This window comes from Hyperolius riggenbachi, chromosome 4 (assembly GCF_040937935.1).
Source record: "Hyperolius riggenbachi isolate aHypRig1 chromosome 4, aHypRig1.pri, whole genome shotgun sequence".
NCBI classification, from domain to species: domain Eukaryota; kingdom Metazoa; phylum Chordata; class Amphibia; order Anura; family Hyperoliidae; genus Hyperolius; species Hyperolius riggenbachi.
Genome location: NC_090649.1, coordinates 306,168,248 through 306,192,501, shown reverse-complemented (window position 1 = coordinate 306,192,501; position 24,254 = coordinate 306,168,248). Strand labels below are relative to the sequence as shown.

At 41.3% G+C, this 24,254-nt stretch overlaps 1 protein-coding gene across 4 annotated transcripts in view; it reads left to right on the top strand.

Annotated features, from left to right (window-relative positions):
- The window catches only part of HBS1L (HBS1 like translational GTPase), a 126,508-nt gene that overhangs the window by 16,027 nt on the left and 86,227 nt on the right, over positions 1–24,254 (top strand). For 3 of the 4 annotated variants that reach the window (XM_068231618.1, XM_068231617.1, XM_068231615.1), the window contains exon 4: positions 4,031–4,225. In XM_068231618.1, the coding sequence (XP_068087719.1) occupies positions 4,031–4,225 (195 nt within the window). Of the gene's footprint in view, positions 1–4,030; positions 4,226–8,009; positions 9,792–24,254 lie in introns of those variants that run through there. The other variant, XM_068231619.1, reaches the window with a different exon arrangement.

Below are 24,254 nucleotides of genomic sequence, written 5' to 3'. Positions count from 1 at the left end.
ATTGCTGTGCTTTCTAGGCAGGGAGATTGAAGTTTCTCATACTTTGTCAGCGCTCAACAGGTTTATCAAGACTTATTTCCACCACCCATTTGGTGAACGACTCACCGAGTATTTATGGCCACCGCTACAATGGTCTATTGCGCCTGCGGGGCATTCAACAGGGCTCCCCTCGCCACTCGGGCAAAGTTTCACTCTCCCTAGTTGTCAGACATCACCTCCAGCATGCCATTACCTTGGGAGAGCCCGCTGGCAAGAAAAACTCTATGCCAGGTAAAACCATCTAGAGGACGTGAGTGCAACTTTAGAATAAATTATTGTTTTTAGCATAACATGTTTGCACTACGATCGTTATTATTGTTCTGAGGTAATGGCATGCTGGAGGTGTTGTCTGACAACAAAGGAGAGTGAAACTTTCTTGTAATGCTAAGTACCTATATGGTGGCCATACATGGTACAATTTTTTCATACAATCTTACTATTTCTATGTTTGTATAAGGGTAAATTAAGTGAATATACTGAAAGGATAATTTAGGCCACAAAATGCATTGTAATTTGAGTTTATTGATTTATTAGAGCCTATTAATGGTTTGCTCTTCTTTGAAGGTAAGTCCACAGCTTGTTCTCCTTTTAAACGCTTTTACTATTCTTGGCGCCTATTACTGTGCTTTAGTATCCTACTTTTAGGTTGAAGCTTGTGTTGCATTTTTTCCTTCATCCCCTCCATGTACTATTTTTTGAATAGGATTTCCCAGGGTACAACCAGATGCCCAGAGTGGAGACTGGTTTAATATCGCCATCTTCTTAATGTTAGGTGACCCTTGCTCAGGAGTATCCATATATTGAAATTAGTACACTCTAGACTATTTTTGTTTTTGTTTCTTTTGAAAATTTTATTTGCCATTTTTCATCACAAACCGCAATCGCAGATAACAGAACAGGTGGTAAAACCACATTAAGCAGAAATATGAATTGCAAAAGTTTAAGGACAAATCACTGTACCTGATTATGCTCCCTTCCCATAGACAGAGAATAGTAATGGCCTATGCAAGTATAAAACAAAATAACTGCATAACCAAGCAATATACTTGGAAAAAAAAAAACCCTCCTCCCAAACGCCCACTCACATTGTTCTTCTCTCTCATAAATTTTAGTTCTAGTCCTGTTTTTCTAGAGTCTCAGAATCCTATTCTGAACTAGTACAGCTCATTTCCAGTTGGCCCAGAGTACCTCCCAATTGTTTGTAGGCGTACCATTTAGAATATTGGAATGGTTCCATTAACCACTTTAGCCTCCATAACGTAGCTCCTATGTCCAAATATGCAAGCTGGACATGGGAGCTACGCCCATGAAAAAACAGAGCTGCCGGAGCTCGCAGGGCCGGTACTCGCCGGGGTGTGCGGGCTGCCTGTTAGCCCAGAGATCAATGAATGGGAAAGCAGTTCCCATTCATTGATCTAAGTCCCTTAGAAGGATCTCTGGCTTCTATGGAGAAGCCGCTATTGTTCTGTTACAAACACAGAACATTTATATCACGCTTTTCTCCTGGCGGACTCAAAGCGACAGAGCTGCAGCCATTTGGACACGCTCTATAGGCAGTAGCAGTGTTAGGGAGACTTTCCCAAGGTCTTCTACTGAATAGGTGCTGGCTTACTGAACAGACAGAGCTGAGATTCGAACCCAGGTCGCCTGTGTCAGAGGCAGAGCTCTTAACCATTACACTTCCTGTAAGTACGCTTACAGGAAGCCCCAAAAAAATACATTTTTACAACTTTCACATTTCAGCGCTCCTCCCATTCATTCAGCGATAACTTTACTCATCACACTGAAATTATCTATATAATTTTTTTTTTTTTACCACAAATTAGGCTTTCTTTGGGTGGTAGTTTTTGCTATGAATTATTTTAATTTTATATGCATTGTAAAGGGAATACAAAGGGAAAAAAAAAGGATTTCTAAGTTTTCAGCCATTATAGTTTTAAAATAAAACTTGGTTCGATACATAAAACCCACACGTTTTATTTGCCCATTTGTCCCGGTTGTTACAACGTTTTGTGTCCCTAGTACAATGTATGATGATAATTTATCTGGAAATAATGCAGCATTTTTCCGTTTAGGGATTTTTTAATACAATTTCACTTATTACAAGACTCTTTTTTTTTTTTTGCAAAATTAAACGTAATATACTTTCATGACATCCAAATTCGAAAAGTCCCTAAGGTAAATATTTTTGTAAAAAAAAAAAAAAATTACATGTCTTTTTTTTTTTTTTTAACAAGTGTTTTTCTGTAACTGTGGGGAAGGGTTGGAAGGGGTTAAAAGTAATAAAAAAATAAACTTTCTATATAAAACAGTATACTGGTATAATTAGGTGTATTTTTACTTTTTGACCACAAGATGGTGCTATTGAGACCGTGTTTCTATTAATAGAACACGAAGAACAGGGAAGTGTCAGGTCTGAGAGCTTGTGTGACATTATCAAGCTCTCGGAAGACACAGGAATAGTGATCGGGATTGAGTATAAAAGATTCTCATATCCCGATCACAGATGGAGGGGGCTGCGACGGTGGACCGATCGAAAACGGCACGGGGATCGTGATTGCGAAGGTAAGGTAGCAGGACGCATATCTACCCCCTTGATCCGCACGTGAAGTTTAAAGGGGCATAGATATGCGTACCAGAGATCCTAAAGTGGTTAAATTATAAGCTTGTAAATAGTGATGGACGCAAAACTGAAAAAATGCACCTTTATTTCCAAATATTGGCACCATACAATGTGATAGGCACATAATTTAAATGGTGTAATAACCGGGACGAATGGGCAAATAAAATACATGGGTTTTAATTATGGTAGCATGTATTATTTTACAGCTATAATGGGCAAAACCTGACAAATCATGATTTTTTTCTGTTTTTCTCTTAATATTCCCGTTAAAATGCATTTAGAATAAAATATTTCTTAGCAAAATTTACCACGCAAAGAAAGCCTGATTGGTGGCGGAAAAAAACAAGGTATAGATTATTTCATTGTGATAAATAGTGATAAAGTTATTGGTGAATTAATGGGAGGTGAAAATTGCTCAGATGCATAAGGTGGAAAAACACTAAAGGCTTAAGTGGTTAAAGTATCCATTTCTGAGGCTGGTATATGAAGAATGTTAGGTTTACAGAACTTTTTCATGCCTTTGTCCACATGAAGAGTAGCTCCCAGCCTGTCAAGCTTCAGCAGGTAGGAAAGTTCTTCATGTATATCTTGTAGGGAGGGGGGAGTAGGGTAGATCCAACGATTGAATACGGCTTTCTTAGCTGCCATAAGGATCAAGTGTGCTATATCAGGTATTGGTAACCTTATTTCTGCCTGCTGGGGAAAATGTTACATAATGAAATCAGATCAAAACGGATACTTTATCTATCGAACTTTCTATTTTGTATTTGAGATATGCTTGGCGTGATCCAGAGATCAGGTTCACTTTAACCTCCTTGACAGGATGATTCCTTCTGGATTTTAGGGTCTAAAATTGCAATTTTCTCTGCTTTTATACCATAAAGCACAGAAAAATAAAGCACACCCCCAAAGAGATACCCCTGCAACCTCTGCACAGAATTTACCTCCCCAGGATCCAGCGCTGCATTTCTTCCTTTGGGGAGCTCTCTATCTCTGGTGAGATCACCATCTTTAGTCCTGTGACAGATGGCGAACTCAACTGAGAGACAGGGAGCCTGCTCACTGCTGTGGGCTCTGAATATCATGCCTGGCGGTCCTCCCATCCCAGGCTCAGGATTACCAAACTAAAACATATTTTTTTCACCCCGAGCCTGTATTGGGAATATCACCAAGTGTCCTATTGATGTGAATGTAGTTAGGCTTTAGTGGCTGGTTTGTTTTCACCCTTTACTATTGAGTTCTAACATCACATTCTGCACTTGCTTTGTCCAAGACAGTTTTTCCATTTTTCCTGTCCACTTATGAGATTTGTTTTAAGGATTGAAAGGTCACGGAATATTGGGTAATTAATATATTTTCATCTTTTAGCTCGTTTGTACTCATGCCTGGACCACATGAGGGAAGTCCTGGGAGAGTCTGTCTCAGAAAAAGTGATGACTGATGCTGTCTTACAATGTCAGTTTGATGTAGCCAAGGCCCTCGATCTAGTATTTAAACAGGACGGCAATGAAAAAGCTGTGCCGACGAATCAAGACGTGTCCACTACGGGGAGACCAGCGAAAGGTAGGTCTTTATTGATCTGTGCAAAGGAGAAAAAAAATATGCCATCAAAAGCATCTACTGGATTATAAACCTTTCCTCATCCTAAACTACAAATAATATGGTTAATGATGTGTATAGTTCTGGAGACAGTTGCAAGTTGAACTGATTAGATCATGACAAGGACTTCTAATAAAGGTGCCCGCACACTTATAGATGAGCGCCTCAGACCCCCCAAAAATGATCCATCTCAGATCAGAATCTAATCTGAGACTGATCTATTCCTGTCACACGCAACACATTGATGTTGATAGATTTCAGCATGATAATATAAAAATCTATGGATTCGGTCTGTGGCCCCTTTATTTCCCACCAGATAGTATTGCCCCCCCTCCCCCTGGGGCCGTGACACCCTCAGGGTCCATGGAGATTACTTACGGCAGTGAATTCACCTGTCCGACTGGCACACTCTCTCCAGTCTGTGTCCTTCTGTCTTCACCTCCCTAGTGCCTGTTCTTTGTGACCCAGCAGCATGTACCTACTTGCACTAGAAGAGCGTGACGACCAGACAGGTGAGTTTCTGCCTCTGTTGCAAGTACTCTGCAGGGGCCCCAAGGAAGCACAATTAGGGGAACATCTTGGATGCCCTGTCACCAGCTATGGAGCCCTATGCAATTGCCTACTGCAGCTCCCCCACCCTTTTCCACCTAGCTCTTCCGTTTGATATATTCGATAATGTTGAATAAAATTACAATTGGGTTGCCGTGTTGGGGCATCGATTTCAGGTAGAGTCAATCGCCGTGATTAAATTTGCCAGGTGAAATCGATTAGCGCATCATCATTTCAGTGGTACAACCAGTTTCTGGAGATAGAGCTTTTTATGTAATAATACCTCTGTACACAGAATCATTGTAAAAAGGGAACTAAAATTACATACAGTGGTTTGCAAAAGTATTCGGCCCCCTTGAAGTTTTCCACATTTTGTCATATTACTGCCACAAACATGAATCAATTTTTTGGGAGTTGCACGCGAAAGACCAATACAAAGCGGTGTACACATGAGAAGTGGAATGAAAATCATACATGATTCCAAACATTTTTTACAAATAACTGCAAAGTGGGGTGTGCGTAATTATTCAGCCCCCTTTGGTTTGAGTGTAGTCAATTGCCCATAGACATTGCCTGATGAGTGCTAATGACTAAATAGAGTGCACCTGTGTGTAATCCAATGTCAGTACAAATACAGCTGCTCTGTGACAGCCTCAGAGGCTGTCTAAGAGAATATTGGGAGCAACAATACCATGAAGTCCAAAGAACACACCAGACAGGTCAGGGATGAAGTTATTGAGAAATTTAAAGCAGGCTTAGGCTACAAAAAGATTTCCAAAGCCTTGAACATCCCACGGAGCACTGTTCAAGCGATGATTCAGAAATGGAAGGAGTATGGCACAACTGTAAACCTACCAAGACAAGGCCGTCCACCTAAACTCACAGGCGGAACAAGGAGAGCGCTGATCAGAAATGCAGTTAAGAGGCCCATGGTGACTCTGGACGAGCTGCAGAGATCTACAGCTCAGGTGGGGGAATCTGTCCATAGGACAACTATTAGTCATGCACTGCACAAAGTTGGCCTTTATGGAAGAGTGGCAAGAAGAAAGCCATTGTTCACAGAAAAGCATAAGAAGTCCCGTTTGCCACAAGTTATGTGGGAGATACAGCAAACACGTGGAAGAAGGTGCTCTGGTCAGATGAGACCAAAATGGAACTTTTGGGCCAAAATGCAAAACCCCATGTGTGGCGGAACACTAACACTGCACATCACTCTGAACACACCATCCCCACTGTCAAATATGGTGGTGGAAGCATCATGCTCTGGGGGTGCTTCTCTTCAGCAGTGACAGGGAAGCTGGTCAGAGTGGATGGGAAGATGGATGGAGCCAAATACAGGGCAATCTTGGAAGAAAACCTCTTGGAGTCTACAAAAGACTTGAGACTGGGGCGGAGATTCACATTACAGCAGGACAACGACCCTAAACATAAAGCCAGGGCAACAATAGAATGGTTTAAAACAAAACATATCCATATGTTAGAATGGCCCAGTCAAAGTCCAGATCTAAATCCAATCGAGAATCTGTGGCAAGATCTGAAAACTGCTGTTCACAAATGCTGTCCATCTAATCTGACTGAGCTGGAGCTGTTCTGCAAAGAAGAATGGGCAAGGATTTCAGTCTGTAGATGTGCAAAGCTGGTAGAGACATACCCTAAAAACTGGCAGCTGTAATTGCAGCAAAAGGTGGTTCTACAAAGTATTAACTTAGGGGGCTGAATAATTACGCACACCCCACTTTGCAGTTATTTATTTGTAAAAAATGTTTGGAATCATGTATGATTTTCATTCCACTTCTCACGTATACACCACTTTATATTGGTCTTTCACGTGGAATTCCAATAAAATTGATTCATGTTTGTGGCAGTAATGTGACAAAATGTGGAAAACTTTGCAAACCACTGTAAAGGAATCTGCCTATCATAAAGCAGTGACTGATCATTTTTAAAGTAGCACCTTTCTGTAATGACGTAGTATTATTTTTTTCCCCCCATTGTTTGGAATTTTTTTGTAGTTTTTATTAGTTGGCATTACTAATAAGTTGAAATAGAGCTTATTCTGCAGACGTGTCGCCAGCTGTAGGCTACAATATACATTACATATTTGATTAACTATAGTTTTTCTTTGTAAATATTTTAGCAGTTTTTGGCTGGAAGTATTTTGGCTGGAAGTTAGGGAATGTCTCCAGGGATAAGAAGCCCCTTAGTATTTTTTAAGTACCACAGCGAGGGACACCGATGGCTATGAGGGAGGAAAATCACACTGGTGGAGGGAGATAGGCAAGTTAATGTATTGGTGGGAGCAATGGAAAGTTATAAATGTGCCCTTGGTTTGTAATGGTCTACAATTTTTCCATGTAAAATTGGGAAGCTGTATCTATTTATATTAAAGTACATATCAAGTACAAAGGAAGCATTTCCCAAGTTCTTATTATGGACCTGTGCATTGCTATTTAAAGAGGGTCTGAAGTGTAAATTTAAAAAACACCCCAGATACTCACCTACGGCGAAGGAAGGCTCTGGGTCATATAGAGCCTTTCCGTTCCTTCTACGGTCCCCACATTCCAGTGCTGGATCTTCAGATAGCAGTCTCTGACCGATGGGCCAGAGATTGCTCACTTCTGCCGCTGTGGGAGGCTTCGGCAATCTTCAGGAGCCTGAGTGCTCTTGAAGACTGCCTTTCCGTACTGCGCATGTGCGAGCATGCATTCTTGTGCATGAGCAGTACGGGGTGGCTGACTTCAGGAGCACTTGGGCTCCCGAGATTGCCAAAGCCTCCCGCAGTGGCAGAAGTGCGCTTTCTGCAACCTATGGGTCAGAGACTAACGGAGGATCCAGCAAGAGGACTGTAGGAGGAATGAGATACCTGTATAGGACCCAGAGCCTTCTCCCTCCTTAGGTGAATGTTTTTTTTTTTTTTTTTCTTTTCTTTCTTTACTTACACTTCAGACTCTCTTTAACAGCTTTTTCAAGTTTTCCATGGAGAAGCATACGTTTTATGTATTCCTTAATAATTACTGACAATACATTCAAAATTTACAGTATATATTGACTTCATATAAGGGTTGTGATATTTAGCAAATAAATGCCTTTTTGTGCTTCCCCCCCCCCCCTTTCTTCATCTGTGTTGCTGGTTTCACGCATGGACCTTTTTGATTTCAACACTTTCTTATCTGAAAAATTTTGGCCATTGTAAGGTAAGAAGCCATAATTTCTTCTTTACAGAATTTGTCTAATGGCCAAGTTGTATCTTGTCAAACTCCGCACCCTTCACAGCCAACTAAATATGCCATAATGAAGGATCAGAATCCAACCAGCATTGACCTAACCAGTGACAAACAGGAAAAGCAATCTTCTAACTTCCCTGTTAGCCTGTCTTTATCTGCCCTGATCAGTTCAAATTCAAATAGCAGTAATTTCAAACCAGCTTCTTTCTCTGAAATTAGTCTTTTTGACTTAATGTCATGTCCAGCCACCTCAGATACATCAGATCTGTTGGGAACTAAACCATGTGAAATAACTGCACACACAAAGTATACAGCTCAGATTCCAGATTTGAATGCATTACAGCTAGGCTGCCTTTCAAGTAGACCCTTAAACCGACCAAATTGTAAAGAACATGAAACTTTGAGCAGCTCCGATAATTTGCAAGCGGTTTCTTTTTCTAAACTGCTTGTTCCTGAAAATCATAGCTTAAGTGAACAAGTACATTTATTTGGCAGCCTGAGCTCAGTGTTAAATTCAGAGGATAGCATGTCCTCTGATGGAGAAAACTTGTCTGTACCAAAATATGGAAGTCCGTCACTGGCTGACCTGATTCAGGAGCACAAAGAGAGGAATGACTTGCAAGACCTTTCTTTTGAACCTTCTCAGAAGAATTCAGGTAGTGCAGAAGCACAGGTTGGCTCTCTTGTGCCTCTATCTCAACTGGCAGATACATCTGACCCATTATTTGATTTGAAATCTCTGACCTCTTCTTTGCCAGTGCTTTCTGTTACTCGGCCCACTGCTCGAGCTGAGCCACAGATTTCCCTCTTTGATCTAATTGCTGAAGCTGGCAAGCCTGTTCTTGATGACCACAGTCTGTTTCAATGTGATTCTGAACCATTGACTGAAAGGGACGCAAATATAGATCTCCGCTTTTTGATAAGTAGTAATATCGGGCCTGACTCAAAACCCATATCTTCAGACCCACTAGATCCAAAGCCATCCAGTAAAAAATATCCTCACTCTGAAAAAACTCTGACTAAACACCGTAAGACACCTATCCAGCAGTGGGCAAAGGCTTTGAAAGCCAAGCCATCTGCGTTTGCTTTAAGTTTATGTTTTACATACATTCCAAAACCATGCAGCAAAAGCATCTTAAACTGTGAACGTGATTCATCAACTGTAATAAGTCACATGGGTGACACAGCACTGATCCCCTTTGATTTTCAAACACCCTCCCCTGATGACATTGTGAAAGAGAGCCAAAAAATGGCTTTTGGAAGATGAAGCTCTCAGTTCCTCCTAAGCTTAATTTCTCTTAATTTTCTTTATAACTGCTCTTCATGTTTACAGTGTAAATTTCTGATTTTATGTACAGTTTTCCTAAGTGGGGGTATATATTTACTTACATTTTAGAAAGTATTTTATTTTTGTATTTCAAAAAATGTTATGGGGATTTTTAACCAGTACTTTTAAATATTCAATCAGTATTGGGTGCTGCATTAGTAGATGGTGCTGGTTGTTTTTCTGGGCTCAAACGAGGATATTCTGTGCTCTAGTCTAGTACTACACAAGCATATTTTTCACAAGGCTTCTCTGTAAGTAAGTGTAGTAGTTTTTTAAATTGAATCGATCATTTTATCAGTGATATTTTTGATGAATGTATGCCTTTATCAAACCTCAGTACTTAAATGTACTTTTATGAAGTGATCACAGCTGTAATCTACCATGTATGAAATAAAATATTTTAAATACAATAAATACATCATGAATAGTATTTAAGGTGTTGCTTCATATTGCAGATTCCTTTTGTTATAAAACTACCACCTCATTTGCAAGTTGAAATACTGTTTTAAAAGAAATTTAAACGTAACTTATTTAAAACGTATTTGAAGTGACGTGATGAGATGAATGTATACACCTATAGTACTAGCCCTATTAAGAAATTATTTGAAGACCCTTCCAATACAGCAAGAGTTAAAAAAAAAAAAGTTGAGTTATCTATGCAAAAGAGCTTGTTGAATCCAGCAGTTTGCTGAAAACGAAATTGAAGCTAAAGGGCTGATATAAGCCCCCTCCCCAGTATAGCTCCCTCCACAGAAGCCAGATGTGCCCCCAGTACAAGTGAGCCCCCCTCCCCATAGCTAGATGTACCCCAAGGATGATACAGCTGTGTCTCAAGACTGCACTAGATGACTTCATAGATATGAGACACAGTGATTGCCACTCAGAAAGAATACCCAGTCATTTCACTTATGAAACATTGCTGGCATACTGTGTTCCACAAGCCAGGGGACACAGGTAGTCTTGAGCAGCACACTCTGCACACCATGTAACAGGGAATGGGGGGCAAGACCACAGCAGGGAGCAAGCTGGCAAGAGCAGAATTTGTAGTGCTGATCCTTAAAGGAACCTTAACTGAACAGGGGGTAAAGAGTTTCACTTACCTGGGGCTATTACCAGCCCCCTGCAGCAGTCCTGAGCCCTCGGAGCCGCTCTGGAATCCTCCGGTCCCCCGCTGTCACTTAGTTTCGTTTTTGACGACTCACCAGTCGGCCGGCCGCCATGTGTATTATTGGACGCATTCCCTACTGTAATTAGCGCTGTTGCGGACTGCAATGTGTACAAAAATACGCGTTGCCGCATATCTACGAGTGCGGAATGCGTCAACGCGTATTTTTTTACACGTTGAGGTCCGCAACAGTGCTAATTGCAGTAGGGAATGCGCCCAATAGTACGCACGGCGGCCGGCCGACTGGTGAGTCATCAAAAACTAAACTAAGTGACAGCGGGGGACCGGAGGATTCCAGAGCGGCTCCGTGGGCACAGTACTGCTGCAGGGGGCCCCAGGTAAGTGAAACTCTTTACCCCCCCATACAGTTAAAGTTCCCTTTAAGCTCCAATGCCAGTAACAAAACCTGCATCACCATCTGTTCTGCTCCACTGACTCGTATATAAGCCAAGGATGGTAACTTTTTAGCAACATTTTTTGTGCTGAAAAATTAGGGTTATACACGAGTATATAAGGTACTTCTGTATCTTTTTCTGCTTTAAAATGCAGTGTGAATTCTTAACTGCAGCTTTGCCAGTTGGATGAAATCTTAAAAGTAAAGCTATAAAACGGAAAATAAAAATGACTTTACTACGCTACTACTGTTCTATTTATCATTCATACTACATATAAAGTTCAATATCTCATGAATTTATTTTTATTCAGGTTCACTGTAAAACGAATAATTCTAATTGAAAATAGTACATCGACAAAAAACAGGGGGTACAGCAGCCGACCCATGAAAACCATTTTTATTAAAGCTGCTTTTCCTTCTAGGCCTATTGGTAGATTGTGCCATCTATTCAGTTGCTCTATTATGCTTTTGATCAAGGGGGTGTAATTGATTGCATATAGTTCTGCTGGATCTCTAGGTATAGAAATCCCCTAGATATTTAAACTTTGTGGTGCTAATTTCTACCCCCAACTTTTGCCACATTCTCAGTTGCGCCTATTTAAATAATGGGAAGAGAAGGCTTTTATCCCTATTTACCTTATACCCCACTAGGGTACCCACCTCTTCTAGTATCTGAAATATTTACGGCACTTGTTGGAGGGGATCCTGCAGGAATAGAAGGGCATAATCCGCAAACAATGCCGGTTGGATTCTAATATTCCCAATCTTTATCCCTGAGATACGACTCCTTAAGATGGTCATGAGCGGCTCCAGCGCTAGATTAAAATGCAGAGGAGACAGGGGGCACCCCTGCCTCGTCCCCTTAGTTAATTGTATGGAATTAGAAATGTGTTCCTGCATGACAATTTTTGCTGTATGGCTAGAATACATGGCCTGGACTGCCTTTGAGAAAGCTCCTGTGACACCCTGTCGTTTCAACACCACCTGCAATCAATCCCATTCCACATTATCAAAGGCCTTTTCTGCGTCAAGCACAAGGACTGCTCCATCTTTATAAGTACGAGGCTATGCTTTGGCGTGCTCTAATACCGTAAGAATTTTCCTCACATTACTAACGGCTGCCCTCTTGCGTACAAACCCCATCTGATTCGGTTGCACTAGCTTTGGAACTATCTGCGCTAGCCTGTCAGTCAATATCTTTGAGAGCAGTTTCATATCTTGGTTTAATAAGGAGATAGGGCAGTATAAGCCTGGTTTTGTGGAGTGCCTCCCATCTTTTGGGATGAGTTTAATATAGGCTAATTGGCTGTTTTGGGATATTGTCCCGTATTCAGGATGGAATTTTATACTTGCACCAGTGGATCTGCCACATCTTGTTTTAGTATTTTAAAGAACTCCGCTGGGAGTCCATCTGGCCCTGGGGATTTTGCGTTGGCTAGTGTCTTGATAGTTTGCAGTATCTTTCTTTAACATGTCAGCCTCTGAGTCTGTTACAGTGGGCAGTCTAATCTGTTTGAGAATGCTGTCTAAATCCTGCGCATCTGTGGGGTTCTTCTTATAAAGTTTTTAGAGTAAAACTTGGCGAAAGTGTCATTGACTGTTTTAGGGTCATGGTTTATAGTGCCATTCTCCGTCTGTAATCCAATCGGGGCCTCTTGTCTTCTAAGTTGCTTTGATGCTAAGTTTGCTACCAGCCTGCCTGCCTTGCCTCCAAATCTGTGAAAAAACGGTGTGTGCCTTGTGGAGAGTCTCTCTCATTGTAAACTGTAGGTCTGCCTTTGCATTATCCCTCATCCAATATTCCCTTGTCAACGGTGAGGTTTTTTTTTTTATGAATTCCTTCTGTGACTCTCTCGCCTTACCCTCCATATCTGTGTACTGCTTTGTGAGTTGCTTTTTCCTCGCTGCTACATAAGAGATAATACAGCCTTTGAGTACTGTATTTAACAGTCTCCCAGAACAGCACAGTTGTCTCCTTATGCTTTTTCATATTCAATCCACCAATATGTAGTAGCTGTTTGAATGCCTCGTCGCCATATAGGCTCGTGGGAAACCTCCAAACCCAGTCCGAACCTTTTTGAACTACATTATGCAAGTCGAGCGTTACTGGCGCGTGATCACAAATAAGTATTTCCCTTATAGAGCAGGAGTTCATTCTGTTCACCATTCTGTCGCGCACCAGGAACATATCTATTCTTGACTATGTTGCATGTTTTGGAGAAAAAAAAGGTATATTCTTTGTCAAAAGGGTTGAGGTACCTCCAGCTGTCTAGCAAGTTAGATGTCTCTAGTAGTAATGGCAGCCTGGTATCCGTTACACGTGCCAAGGCACTCGGGATGGCTCCTATTCCTTTTATGATCAACCACTGAATTAATGTCTCCTACAACTGTCAAAGATGCTTGGGAAATTGTATTTATTTGATTCACTAAAATGTCAAAAAAATCCTTATTTTCCCCATTAGGGCCATAGACATTTAGTAGCATCACCTGCTCTGTAGCTAATTGTAGGTGGAGCCGTGCCCATCAGAATTGGCTTTAAAATAGCCAGAGTTAAAATGGGAAATGCTAGGAAGGAAGAAGGATTTTCTCTTTTGTTACTGTAGAAAAATCACTAAAATCAAAACGTGGACAGTGTAATACATACAGTGATGTGAAAAACTATTTGCCCCCTTCCTGATTTCTTATTCTTTTGCATGTTTGTCACACTTAAATGTTTCTGCTCATCAAAAACCGTTAACTATTAGTCAAAGATAACATAATTGAACACAAAATGCAGTTTTAAATGATGGTTTTTAATATTTAGTGAGAAAAAAAACTCAAAACCTACATGGCCCTGTGTGAGGAAGAAATTGCCCCCTGAACCTAATAACTGGTTGGGCCACCCTTAGCAGCAATAACTGCAATCAAGCGTTTGCGATAACTTGCAACGAGTCTTTTACAGCGCTCTGGAGGAATTTTGGCCCACTCATCTTTGCAGAATTGTTGTAATTCAGCTTTATTTGAGGGTTTTCTAGCATGAACCGCCTTTTTAAGGTCATGCCACAACATCTCAATAGGATTCAGGTCAGGACTTTGACTAGGCCACTCCAAAGTCTTCATTTTGTTTTTCTTCAGCCATTCAGAGGTGGATTTGGTGGTGTGTTTTGGGTCATTGTCCTGCTGCAGCACCCAAGATCGCTTCAGCTTGAGTTGATGAACAGATGGCCGGACATTCTCCTTCAGGATTTTTTTGGTAGACAGTAGAATTCATGGTTCCATCTATCACAGCAAGCCTTCCAGGTCCTGAAGCAGCAAAACAACCCCAGACCATCACACTATCACCACCATATTTTACTGTTGGTATGATGTTCTTTTGCTGAAATGCTGTGTTACTTCTACGCCAGATGTAACGGGACATGCACCTTCCAAAAAGTTCAACTTTTGTCTCGTCGGTCCACAAGGTATTTTCCCAAAAGTCTTGGCAATCATTGAGATGGTTTTTTTTAGCAAAATTAAGACAAGCCTTAATGTTCTTTTTGCTTAAAAGTAGTTTGCGCCTTGGATATCTGCCACGCAGGCCGTTTTTGCCCAGTCTCTTTCTTATGGTGGAGTCGTAAACGCTGACCTTAATTGAGGCAAGTGAGGCCTGCAGTTCTTTAGATGTTGTCCTGGGGTCTTTTGTGGCCTCTCGGATGAGTTTTCTCTGCGCTCTTGGGGTAATTTTGGTCGGCCGGCCACTCCTGGGAAGGTTCATCACTGTTCCATGTTTTTTGCCATTTGTGGATAATGGCTCTCACTGTGGTTCGCTGGAGTCCCAAAGCTTTAGAAATGGCTTTATAACCTTTACCAGACTGATGGATCTCAATTACAGTACTTTTGTTCTCATTTGTTCCTGAATTTCTTTGGATCTTGGCATGATGTCTAGCTTTTGAGGTGCTTTTGGTCTACTTCTCTGTGTCAGCTCCTATTTAAGTGATTTTTTGATTGAAACAGGTGTGGCAGGAATCAGGCCTGGGGGTGACTACAGAAATTGAACTCAGGTGTGATAAACTACAGTTAAGTTATTTTTTAACAAGGGGGGCAATCACTTTTTTACACAGGGCCATGTAGATTTGGAGTTTTTTTTTCTCACTAAATAATAAAAAACATCATTTAAAACTGCATTTTGTGTTCAATTAAGTTATCTTTGACTAATAGTTAACCGTTTCTGATGAGCAGAAACATTTAAGTGTGACAAACATGCAAAAGAATAAGAAATTTAGAAAGGGGGCAAATAGTTTTTCACACCACGGTACTTATCCGTTAGCCGGGCGCATCCGGCAGGTGGTGCTAATTACTATTCCCCCTCCAGGCCGAAATGGATCGTAGGAAAAGATGTAACTCTGGTGGAGTTTTGTCGCCACCTAGAGGATGCGCCCGGCTAACTGATAAGTACCCACACCACTATGTTATGTAAGTAGAGCAAGTATTTATCTACTTATATGTGTTTGTTTTTTTTCTGAGATAGTATGTCCGACAGCTGCTCTTTAAGAAACACGTGGAGAACATAATCCATATAGATAGTGTCCATGTGGAGCCAGATCTGAAGTTTTTGCACTGCAAGCCACTATGCAGTATTTATCTTACTTATTTTAGATGATAAAGGCATTTAGATGATAAGAGGAACTACCAGACAACTGAACTGCCATTTATAAACATAGGTAACTGTGGCAGCTTCCATATTCCTCTCAGTTGAAGTTTCCTTCACCAATTTAGCAATGTTCTATTTCTTCTGACCACCCACACAGATTTTAGCTAGTTAAGAACTAAGGTCTCGCCTCACAGCAGCTGTGAGTTAACAAGTGGGTAGGTGAACCAGAAGTTCAGGGTGTTGATTGTAAAAATGTCTGAGTGTTCTAAATTTTCTTTAGGCAGTTAAAACTTTGACTGTAATAGTGAGGGAGAAAATTTTTTGGTGCCAGATCAGAGCCTGCAGCTAGTATGGATGAACAGTGGCTTAAAGTGAATCTGAAGCGTATATATATATATATATATATATATATGTATGTATGTATGTATGTATGTATATATATATATATATATATATATATATATATATGTATGTATATATATATATATGTATATATATATATGTGTGTATGTATATATATATATATATATATATATATATGTATATGTATATATATATATATATATATATATATATATATATATATATATATATATATATATATATATATATATATATATATATATATATATATATATATATATATATATTACACACTCTTCAGACTCCCTGTGCACATCCGAGCACTTTAAAAATACAAAAATCCACTTACCTGGGGCTTTCTCCAGCCCCTGCCAGCCGTTCTGTGCCCTCGCCGCAGCTCTGTTCACCGCTGGTGGTCCTGAGTCCCCTCTGGCGCAGGATTTCTACTGCGCCTGCGTGTGCAGCTCTGAGTCACGCTGACATTATCTGTGCCTGCGCTGTACAGTCCAGATGACGTCAGTGTGACCAGTGAACCGCATGCTGTAGCGCAGAGGAAGCCGACCTGGCAAGGTCTGCTTCTCCACCGGAGGGGACCGGGAGCCACCAGAGCTGCGGTGAGGGCACAGGACAGATGCCAGGGGCTGGAAGAAGCCCCAGGTAAGTGGATTTTTTATTTTTAAATTCCTCGGACCTTCCCTTTAAACAAATGTTAATTTTTTGTAATCTTTTGTTTTAATTTATGAAAAATCAAATGGTACACCAAAGTAATGAGTCACTTTGTATGTTACCATAACATTTGTCTGCTTCATTCTGGCTATACACTTTTACATCCTAAGTTTTCTCCTGGGTGAAATTTCAGATCACAATAAAATTCCATGCAAGCTACAAACGAGCATGAAAATACTCAGAATAATTTTAGTAAGACCCTTTTGCCTACTTTTTTGGTACTTCAGGTTTTGTACCCACTCCATAGCCCTGCAGGGGCTCTAGAGTCGAGGCGTCTGAGGATTTTTGTACTGACTTTCCCCCCTCGGTCCTCCGAACTACCTCTGTGTCAAAATGCAGCCCCACTGGTTCACAATATAGAATAGATATTCCATGGAGTGTCTAGAAGCTTTGCATGCAGAGATATCGATCTTTTATTATCATTAGCAAAATATAATACTGTAGACATAGGAGGATCAGACGCAGCATCGGCATTGCAACCCAGCGGAGAGCAGAGAAATAGCGGCACAGGATCAGGCACAGCAGAGAAATGGCAGCAAACAGTGTGAACAGCAGTCTGTTTCAGGCCTCTTGCACACTACATGCGAGTCAGATTTTTTTTTTTTTTTATACGATCCGATATTTGATTCAGGTTTAAAAAACGTAGCAGCTTGCAGTGTTTTTCTAACTTGAATTAAAATTCAGAATTGCTTGTAGTGTGAAGAGGCCTCATACTGAAAATCGTTGTAAAATGTTTCCGTGATTGCAATTCTCGGTAGGGGAATGAGAAGCGCTGAGTGAGAATTGCAAACGGAATTGCTGGAAAATAGCTGTGATTTTGCAGAGATTTCAAGTGTGAAACAGGACCCTAAGCAATCGGGATAAACCTTGGTATCTATATAAGAAATAAAGGGGCGTGTATTCAAATACGGGAATAAAACAAACAAACCTCTAGCCATGTGCGCTAGTAGTAAGCTTGATTCCTCCCATGCTGCGTGGGGAACTTTTTCTCTACATGATACTGATGGGATATGAGGATTTTTTTTCTCTTTTGCTTATCTATTCTTCTTCTGCTCAAAACACACTCTCTTTCCTTTTTGTTAAAAAAAAAAAAAAAAAAATCTCAATGTTCCTCTTTGAGAATGTTCAGTTCATCTTAAAATATTATTTTGCGTTGGCTTCCAGATGTGTGCTAACATGTATCCACCTGTTGTCTCCCAGCAGCATTTGTCCTCTGCTAATGGATGTACTGTAGTGCTAGTTTGTCAGAGACTTTACACATGGTACCAGCGTTGAACCCCACCGCACGTACTTGCGTACATGATGTTATTTTGCTTTGTAGGTATTCTCTAAAGGATGTGGCTTCTCTTTTTGGCGGTGGCAGTGAGCAGTTGAAGTGCTTTTTTATTTTGTCATCACACCTACTCTGGAAAATCTGTGACACCTCAGTTCCCCTGTGATTCTTTTATGTTATCACATATAAACATATTGGTAGCCTGTGCATAACTGCACTAAACCTCAGCATAAAAATATCTGTGCATTCTAAAGCATTACTTTCCAGCCCTGTTTATTATGTTTGTTTGTTTTTTTTTGTTTTGTTTTGTTTATACATGCACTATACTTGTGCAAATTAATAAATTATAATATCATTGAAAAGTTAATTTAGTTCAGAAATTCAATTCAAAAAGTAAAAATCTTTAATTTAGCTTCTGCACACACAGAGTGACATGTATCAAGCGCTTATGTTTTATATTTTGCTGATTAATGCCTACAAGCAATGAAAACCTTAAAGGAAAACTTAAGAACTATAAAAAATGAGATTTACTCACCTGGGGCTTCCCTCAGCCCCCAGCAGCCGATCGGTGCCCTCGCAGCCCCGCTCTGACGCTCCAGGACCCGCCGGCGAACACTTCCGGTTTGGCAGTCACCGGCCGACAGGCATGGGAACGCGAGTGATTCTTCGCGTTCCCAGCCTGTATATCGCCCCCTATGCTGCTATTGCGGACAGCTGGTCGCAATAGCAGCATAGGGGGACATATACAGGCTGGGAACGCGAAGAATCACTCGCGTTCCCATGCCTGTCGGCCGGTGACTGCCAAACCGGAAGTGTTCGCCGGCGGGTCCTGGAGCGTCAGAGCGGGGCTGCGAGGGCACCGATCGGCTGCTGGGGGCTGAGGGAAGCCCCATGTGAGTAAATCTCATTTTTTATAGTTGACTTAAGTTTTCCTTTAAATTCAGTACCTCAGAAAATGAAAATATTTTAGACCAATAAAAAATATATTTTTTTCAATTCAGAATTTGTCTTACGGAGAAGTATGTCCATGTTGCCCGCTCAGTATTTGGTTGGGGCTGCATTTGCATGAATTACTGCTTCAATGTGGCATGGCATTGAGGCCTGTGGCACTCCAGAAGTGTTTTGAAAGCCCAGGATGCTTTCATGGCAGCCTTCACCTTGTCCGCATTTTTTTTCTTTGGTGTCCCTCATTATCCTCTTGACAATACCCCATAGGTCGTCTATGGGATTTATGTCAGACGAGTTTACTGACCAGTCAAGCACAGTGATACCATGTTCATTGAACCATGTATTTGTGCTTTGGCAGTGTAGGCAGGTATCAAGTCCTGCTAGCAAATGAAACCAGCATCTCCATAAAACATGTCAGCAGAGGGAAGCATGAAGTGCTCTTATTAATAATAATATTATTATTATTATTATTTATTTATAAAGCGCCAACATATTCCGTGGCGCTGTACAATGTAAGAAAACAAACAAGGGATACATAATGATACAGACAATGATATACATGAAATATGAACACTGATACAAGATACAGCACTGCTGATTACAACTTGATTTAACATGATGACTAAAATGTATAAATTTCTAACAGTGTGCAAGCAATTAAATTAATAACCGTCCATGACACAAAAGGATGAGAGCCCTGCCCTTGCGAGCTTACAATCTAAAGGAATGGGGTGGAAACAAGAGGTGGGGATGTATACAGTATATGTACAGGCAGTGCATAATTAGGTTATTTAGTGGGTGCATGGCCTAAGCTAGAGAATATGCTTGTCGGAAAAGGTGGGTTTTGAGGGAACGTTTAAAGATTTCGAAGGTGGGAGAGTGGCGGATGTGTTGTGGAAGGGCATTCCAGAAATCGACCACTCTTGAATCTTGAATTTTAAGATAGATTGCTGCTTTGACTTCGGGCTTGAGGATGGGGTCGATAAAGGTGGTATTTCCTCTTTCCCCTAGGGAAAAACCCTTATCAAATATGTAGGTATTTCAAATGAACAAGCTGCATTACAATCACATACATGTTATTGCTTTGCTCTGGGGTCTCTAAAGGGGCCGATACAGTGGTCGATTTCAGCTATCGATCGATTCTATGGAATCGATCGATCAGAAGTCGAATATATTAAATCGATCAGTTGATTTGTGACCATTTTCGATCGATTTGATCTATCTGACTAGATGGAAAATCTAGGTCGATCTGCTGCTGGCAGCAAATTGATGACCCATGATGTTACATTGGATCTAATGGTGCAATAGTGCATTTAGATCGATTTCCAATAGATTTCATTCTGAAATCTATTGGAAATCTGTTCCTAGTGTGTCGCACACATCGGATCGATTCCTGTCAGGTTCGACTTGACAGGCAATAAGTGTATGGCCACCTTAACATTTGTCCATTAAGCCTCTCCATATGTTTCACAGTGAATAGTTAGGAAAGCTACCTTGCATAGCACCACTGGTGATGAAATGTGAGTGATGACTCCTAACTGCATGGACACATCCCAGCATTCCTATGGATACAAGAATCTCTCAATCCTATGTCATGAATGTTTCACCTTAGTGAACCAACCTAGCTGGGCAGTTGTGAAAGTAATACGTTTTACTTCCAGATATATGTAGAATTATGAGCCAGTGAATGAAATAGAGAGATGATGATTTATGTGCATCTTGTACTTGTGACCAGCATTAAAGCAAACCTGTGAGAAAAAGAAAAGTTAGATATTTGCCATAGAAGAAAGCCTGTGGATGATCCAGAGCTATTATCCTATCTTTGGATTGGATTTAGAAAGTAGTCCATGGTGTAGGGTCACTTGTTCCTCGACCCTGTCCTCAAGGCCCACCAACAGTACATGTTTTGCAGGATACCACAAACGTGCACAGGTGAGCCAATTCGTGTCTCAGCAAAGCTGATTAACTACCTCTGTGGCTTTATACAAAACATGCAGTGTTGGTGGGCCTTGAGGACAGAGGACTGCCGATGCAAATGTCAAAATCTATTTTGTACTCGCCTGGGGCTTCTTCCAGCTCCTCACAGCCATCTCAGTCCCTCGCCGCAGCTCCAGTCCCCCTAGGAGTCCCCGCTGGCCAGCCATAAGGATCGCGACCCACCGGCGGGGTCGGCACTTATGCGCCTGCGTGTTCACATCATCTGACGCATACTGTGTCTGTGCCGTAGTTGTGCACAGGTGCAGTATGTGCCAGATGACGTGGACACGCAGAAGAGCTGACCCCTCCGATGGGTCGCCATCATTGCAGGCAGCCAGCGGGAAAACCAAAGAGGACCAGGACTGTGGCGAGGGACTGAGACAGCTGCGAGGGGCTGGAAGAAGCCCAAGTTGAGTACAAAATTGATTTTTAAAGCCGATCCAAAATGAAAAACTTACTATAGCAAGTAACTTGTCTATATGTAACTTGGCTAAAGTTTAGATGGTTTACACAGTAAATCTAGCTGGAAACAGCTTCAACAGCATATGAATATTTCTTCCTGTGATACAATGAGATCAGCTATGTTCTGCTTGTCATCATTACACAGGCAAGCTGCTCTGCATCTCCACCCCTCGACCCGTGAAAACTCCACTCCTCTTTCCTCCTCTCTCCGTTCCCTTGCCTCTGAAATCTCATGCATGCTTCAGCAAAAGCCTCCTGCTTCCAGGCTGAGCTCCCATGAGCACTTGCAGCATGGGACTCAGAATGCCTAGGCGCTGGAGGGAGCTTGGGGCATGGATACATTTATTAACATGCAATAAGGTAATAAATTACATATAAAAACACTTGGGGGAAGAATGCCCAATAAACTATATGTAAGGGGGAGAAAAATGAAGGCAGCAAAAGTCTGTCTCGGATTCACTTTAAGTTTACATCTGAAGTCCTTTAAGATCATAGCATATGAAATTAATTTCCCCCCTTACGTCTTCTTACTCCATGCACGAGTGGTTTCTTTTGTGCAGGCGCAATGTGGCTATGCTCCTACACTGAGGGGAATGCAACCTAGAGTGCAAAATCAACAAGCTCTTGTCTGATTTAATAAGAGAATCCCAGCGCTGGGTCGAGGTGGTGTCAAGAACGATAGGGGAAGCCTTCAGGACTATTCAGAGGCTTCCCTCTTCTAAGGTATCTAACTTTTATTTCAATTTTGACTTTTGGTTTAAGGGATAATTAAGCCAAAACTTTTATAGTGTTGGATAGCAATCCAAATATCGAGTGACATGAGTATCTATGGTCATTGTCTTGCTGCATGATTTTCTCTTTTGCTTCGGTTTACGAATTGATGCCTTGACATTTTCTTGACAAATTTGCATGTCAAGTTCAGAATCCATAGTTCCATCAGTGATGGCCAGTGTGATTCACTGATGAGATTGAGGTTTTGTTCTCAAATTTGTTTTGCTAAACAAACTTTTCCATTGAGTCTAAGCCTTTTAGCTTATCCATGTGTTGTATAGCAAATTGATGGACGGCAGTGGCGTAGTAATAGAGGGTGCAGAGGTTATGACTGCAGCAGTGCCCACCTTCAACCACAGTATTGGCTCTAACAAAACTGTTCCCCATCCCCTTGTTGCACCTCTGACACCGTGGTTGTCTTTTGCAGGTTTTGGAGTGCCGTATCGTTATGTATAGAGTGCTTGGGAGGGGCCCACTGTACTACTTGCACCGTGGCCCATAGCACCTTAGCTATGCCACTGATGCAGAGCAATGTTCTTCTATGATAATATTGTATTTTCTCCTTTGTGATCTGCCATGCATAGTATTTTTGTTCAGTTTTCTTTTGATGGCTGATTAAAATTCAGCAACGTCAGAAATAGCATCTGAGGTTCCTTTGAGTATTCCATGTCTTGCGCTTGGTGTGATCTTTGTTGGTTACCATTCTTCGGGCCTTATGCACTTACTAAACTTGCCAGTGTTAAGAGCTGGCAAATTTTTAAAATGAGCTGATTTCTAAATTGCCTGATCCAGCGGGCTCTACACCATTGGACAAATAATCGCTCATCCAGCAGTAGTAAAAGTAACTACAGTATTTGGAACAATTGTATTTCCAGAAGTTCTCTTCGCTCCTTTCAAATTGCTGGTGTCAAGTGCCAAGAAGCACCACTTCCTGGAAAAAGTATGACAGACTAGATATCGCTCATCAAATGATGCACTTTTTTTAATATTACCCAGCATGGTGATATTTTTTTGTTCCTGGTTCTTGTATTGTATACTCTCAGGACCTCTGCCACAAGACTATACCTCGCCAGCACTCCACCACACTACAGGAGCCCCGACTAAAGCTTATTTGAATCTCCAGCCAGGGCTTTCCATTGGTCAACTGATTGTGAAATAAAGATCCTTCCTGGGGAGGATTCTCATTGGTCAATTAAAGGACCATTGGGGAGCGTAGGTGGCAGGTTCAAAAAGGCTTTTTGCTAAGGCTTCCTACACTATACTGTTGAAGCATTAACAAGAATACTGACAAAAGCATCTTTGAATTTGCCAATGGAGTTTCCTGTTGGTCACCATTACTGATGCATTTGCACTTGATAACTGATAGCTGGTCTTGCAACTAAAACTGATGCACTGAAACTCAAACTAGAGAACATAGAGAGCATCTGTTAAACACCTTTTGCTGCTTTTTGGAAGCTGGGCTTAATGGCAGAAGGGCAAGAAATCCACTGTCAAAAGGAAAAATAAGGCAGACTAGAAATTTCCCAAATTGTGCATTTAAAAGCCACAAAGGCAGAATGTCCTGTAGACTGATGAGACAAAAGTGGAGCATTTTGGCAGTCACCTCAGCTCTCTGTCAGGGACGGTTTTAGCTACAATGTGGTCCCGGGGCAAAAATAACCTGTGGGCCCCCCTGACAGCCCCCAACTCTATTGTGCTTCCCGTCGCTGTTGAAAATGTTTTATCATCATAGAAAAGCGCAGTGCACAATTAGTCCGCTCACTCTTGTCTTCAGGGTCTCCTCTTATCAGTGACCTGCAAGTGGGGTTTTCAGCATGTTTGTCATAAAGTAGTTTTTGCAGCCTAGAAATCTGAGCACTGATGTTCCACAATGGCAGAAGGATGTAATGTAGAAAGGATATTTTATTGTTAAATTGGCCTACTTGAATAATGAATATGATGTGTTTCATATCTGGGGTTGGGTGAAAGGTCCCCTGAGGGGGATGACTGACACAAGAGGGTGACTGATAGTGAAAGTTGCTGATAACAACTGATAACAGTACTTCCAACTCTGTTGTGTTACCAGAAATGGTACTCTGGTTAGCCTTGCTGCTTAGAACACTGGAGTTCAAGTTCTGCCCTGGCTATATATAGAGTTTGTTTGTTCTACTGTTTGAGTGGGTTTCATTTTTGTGTCCAGACACTGTCTAATTATATGACTATAAA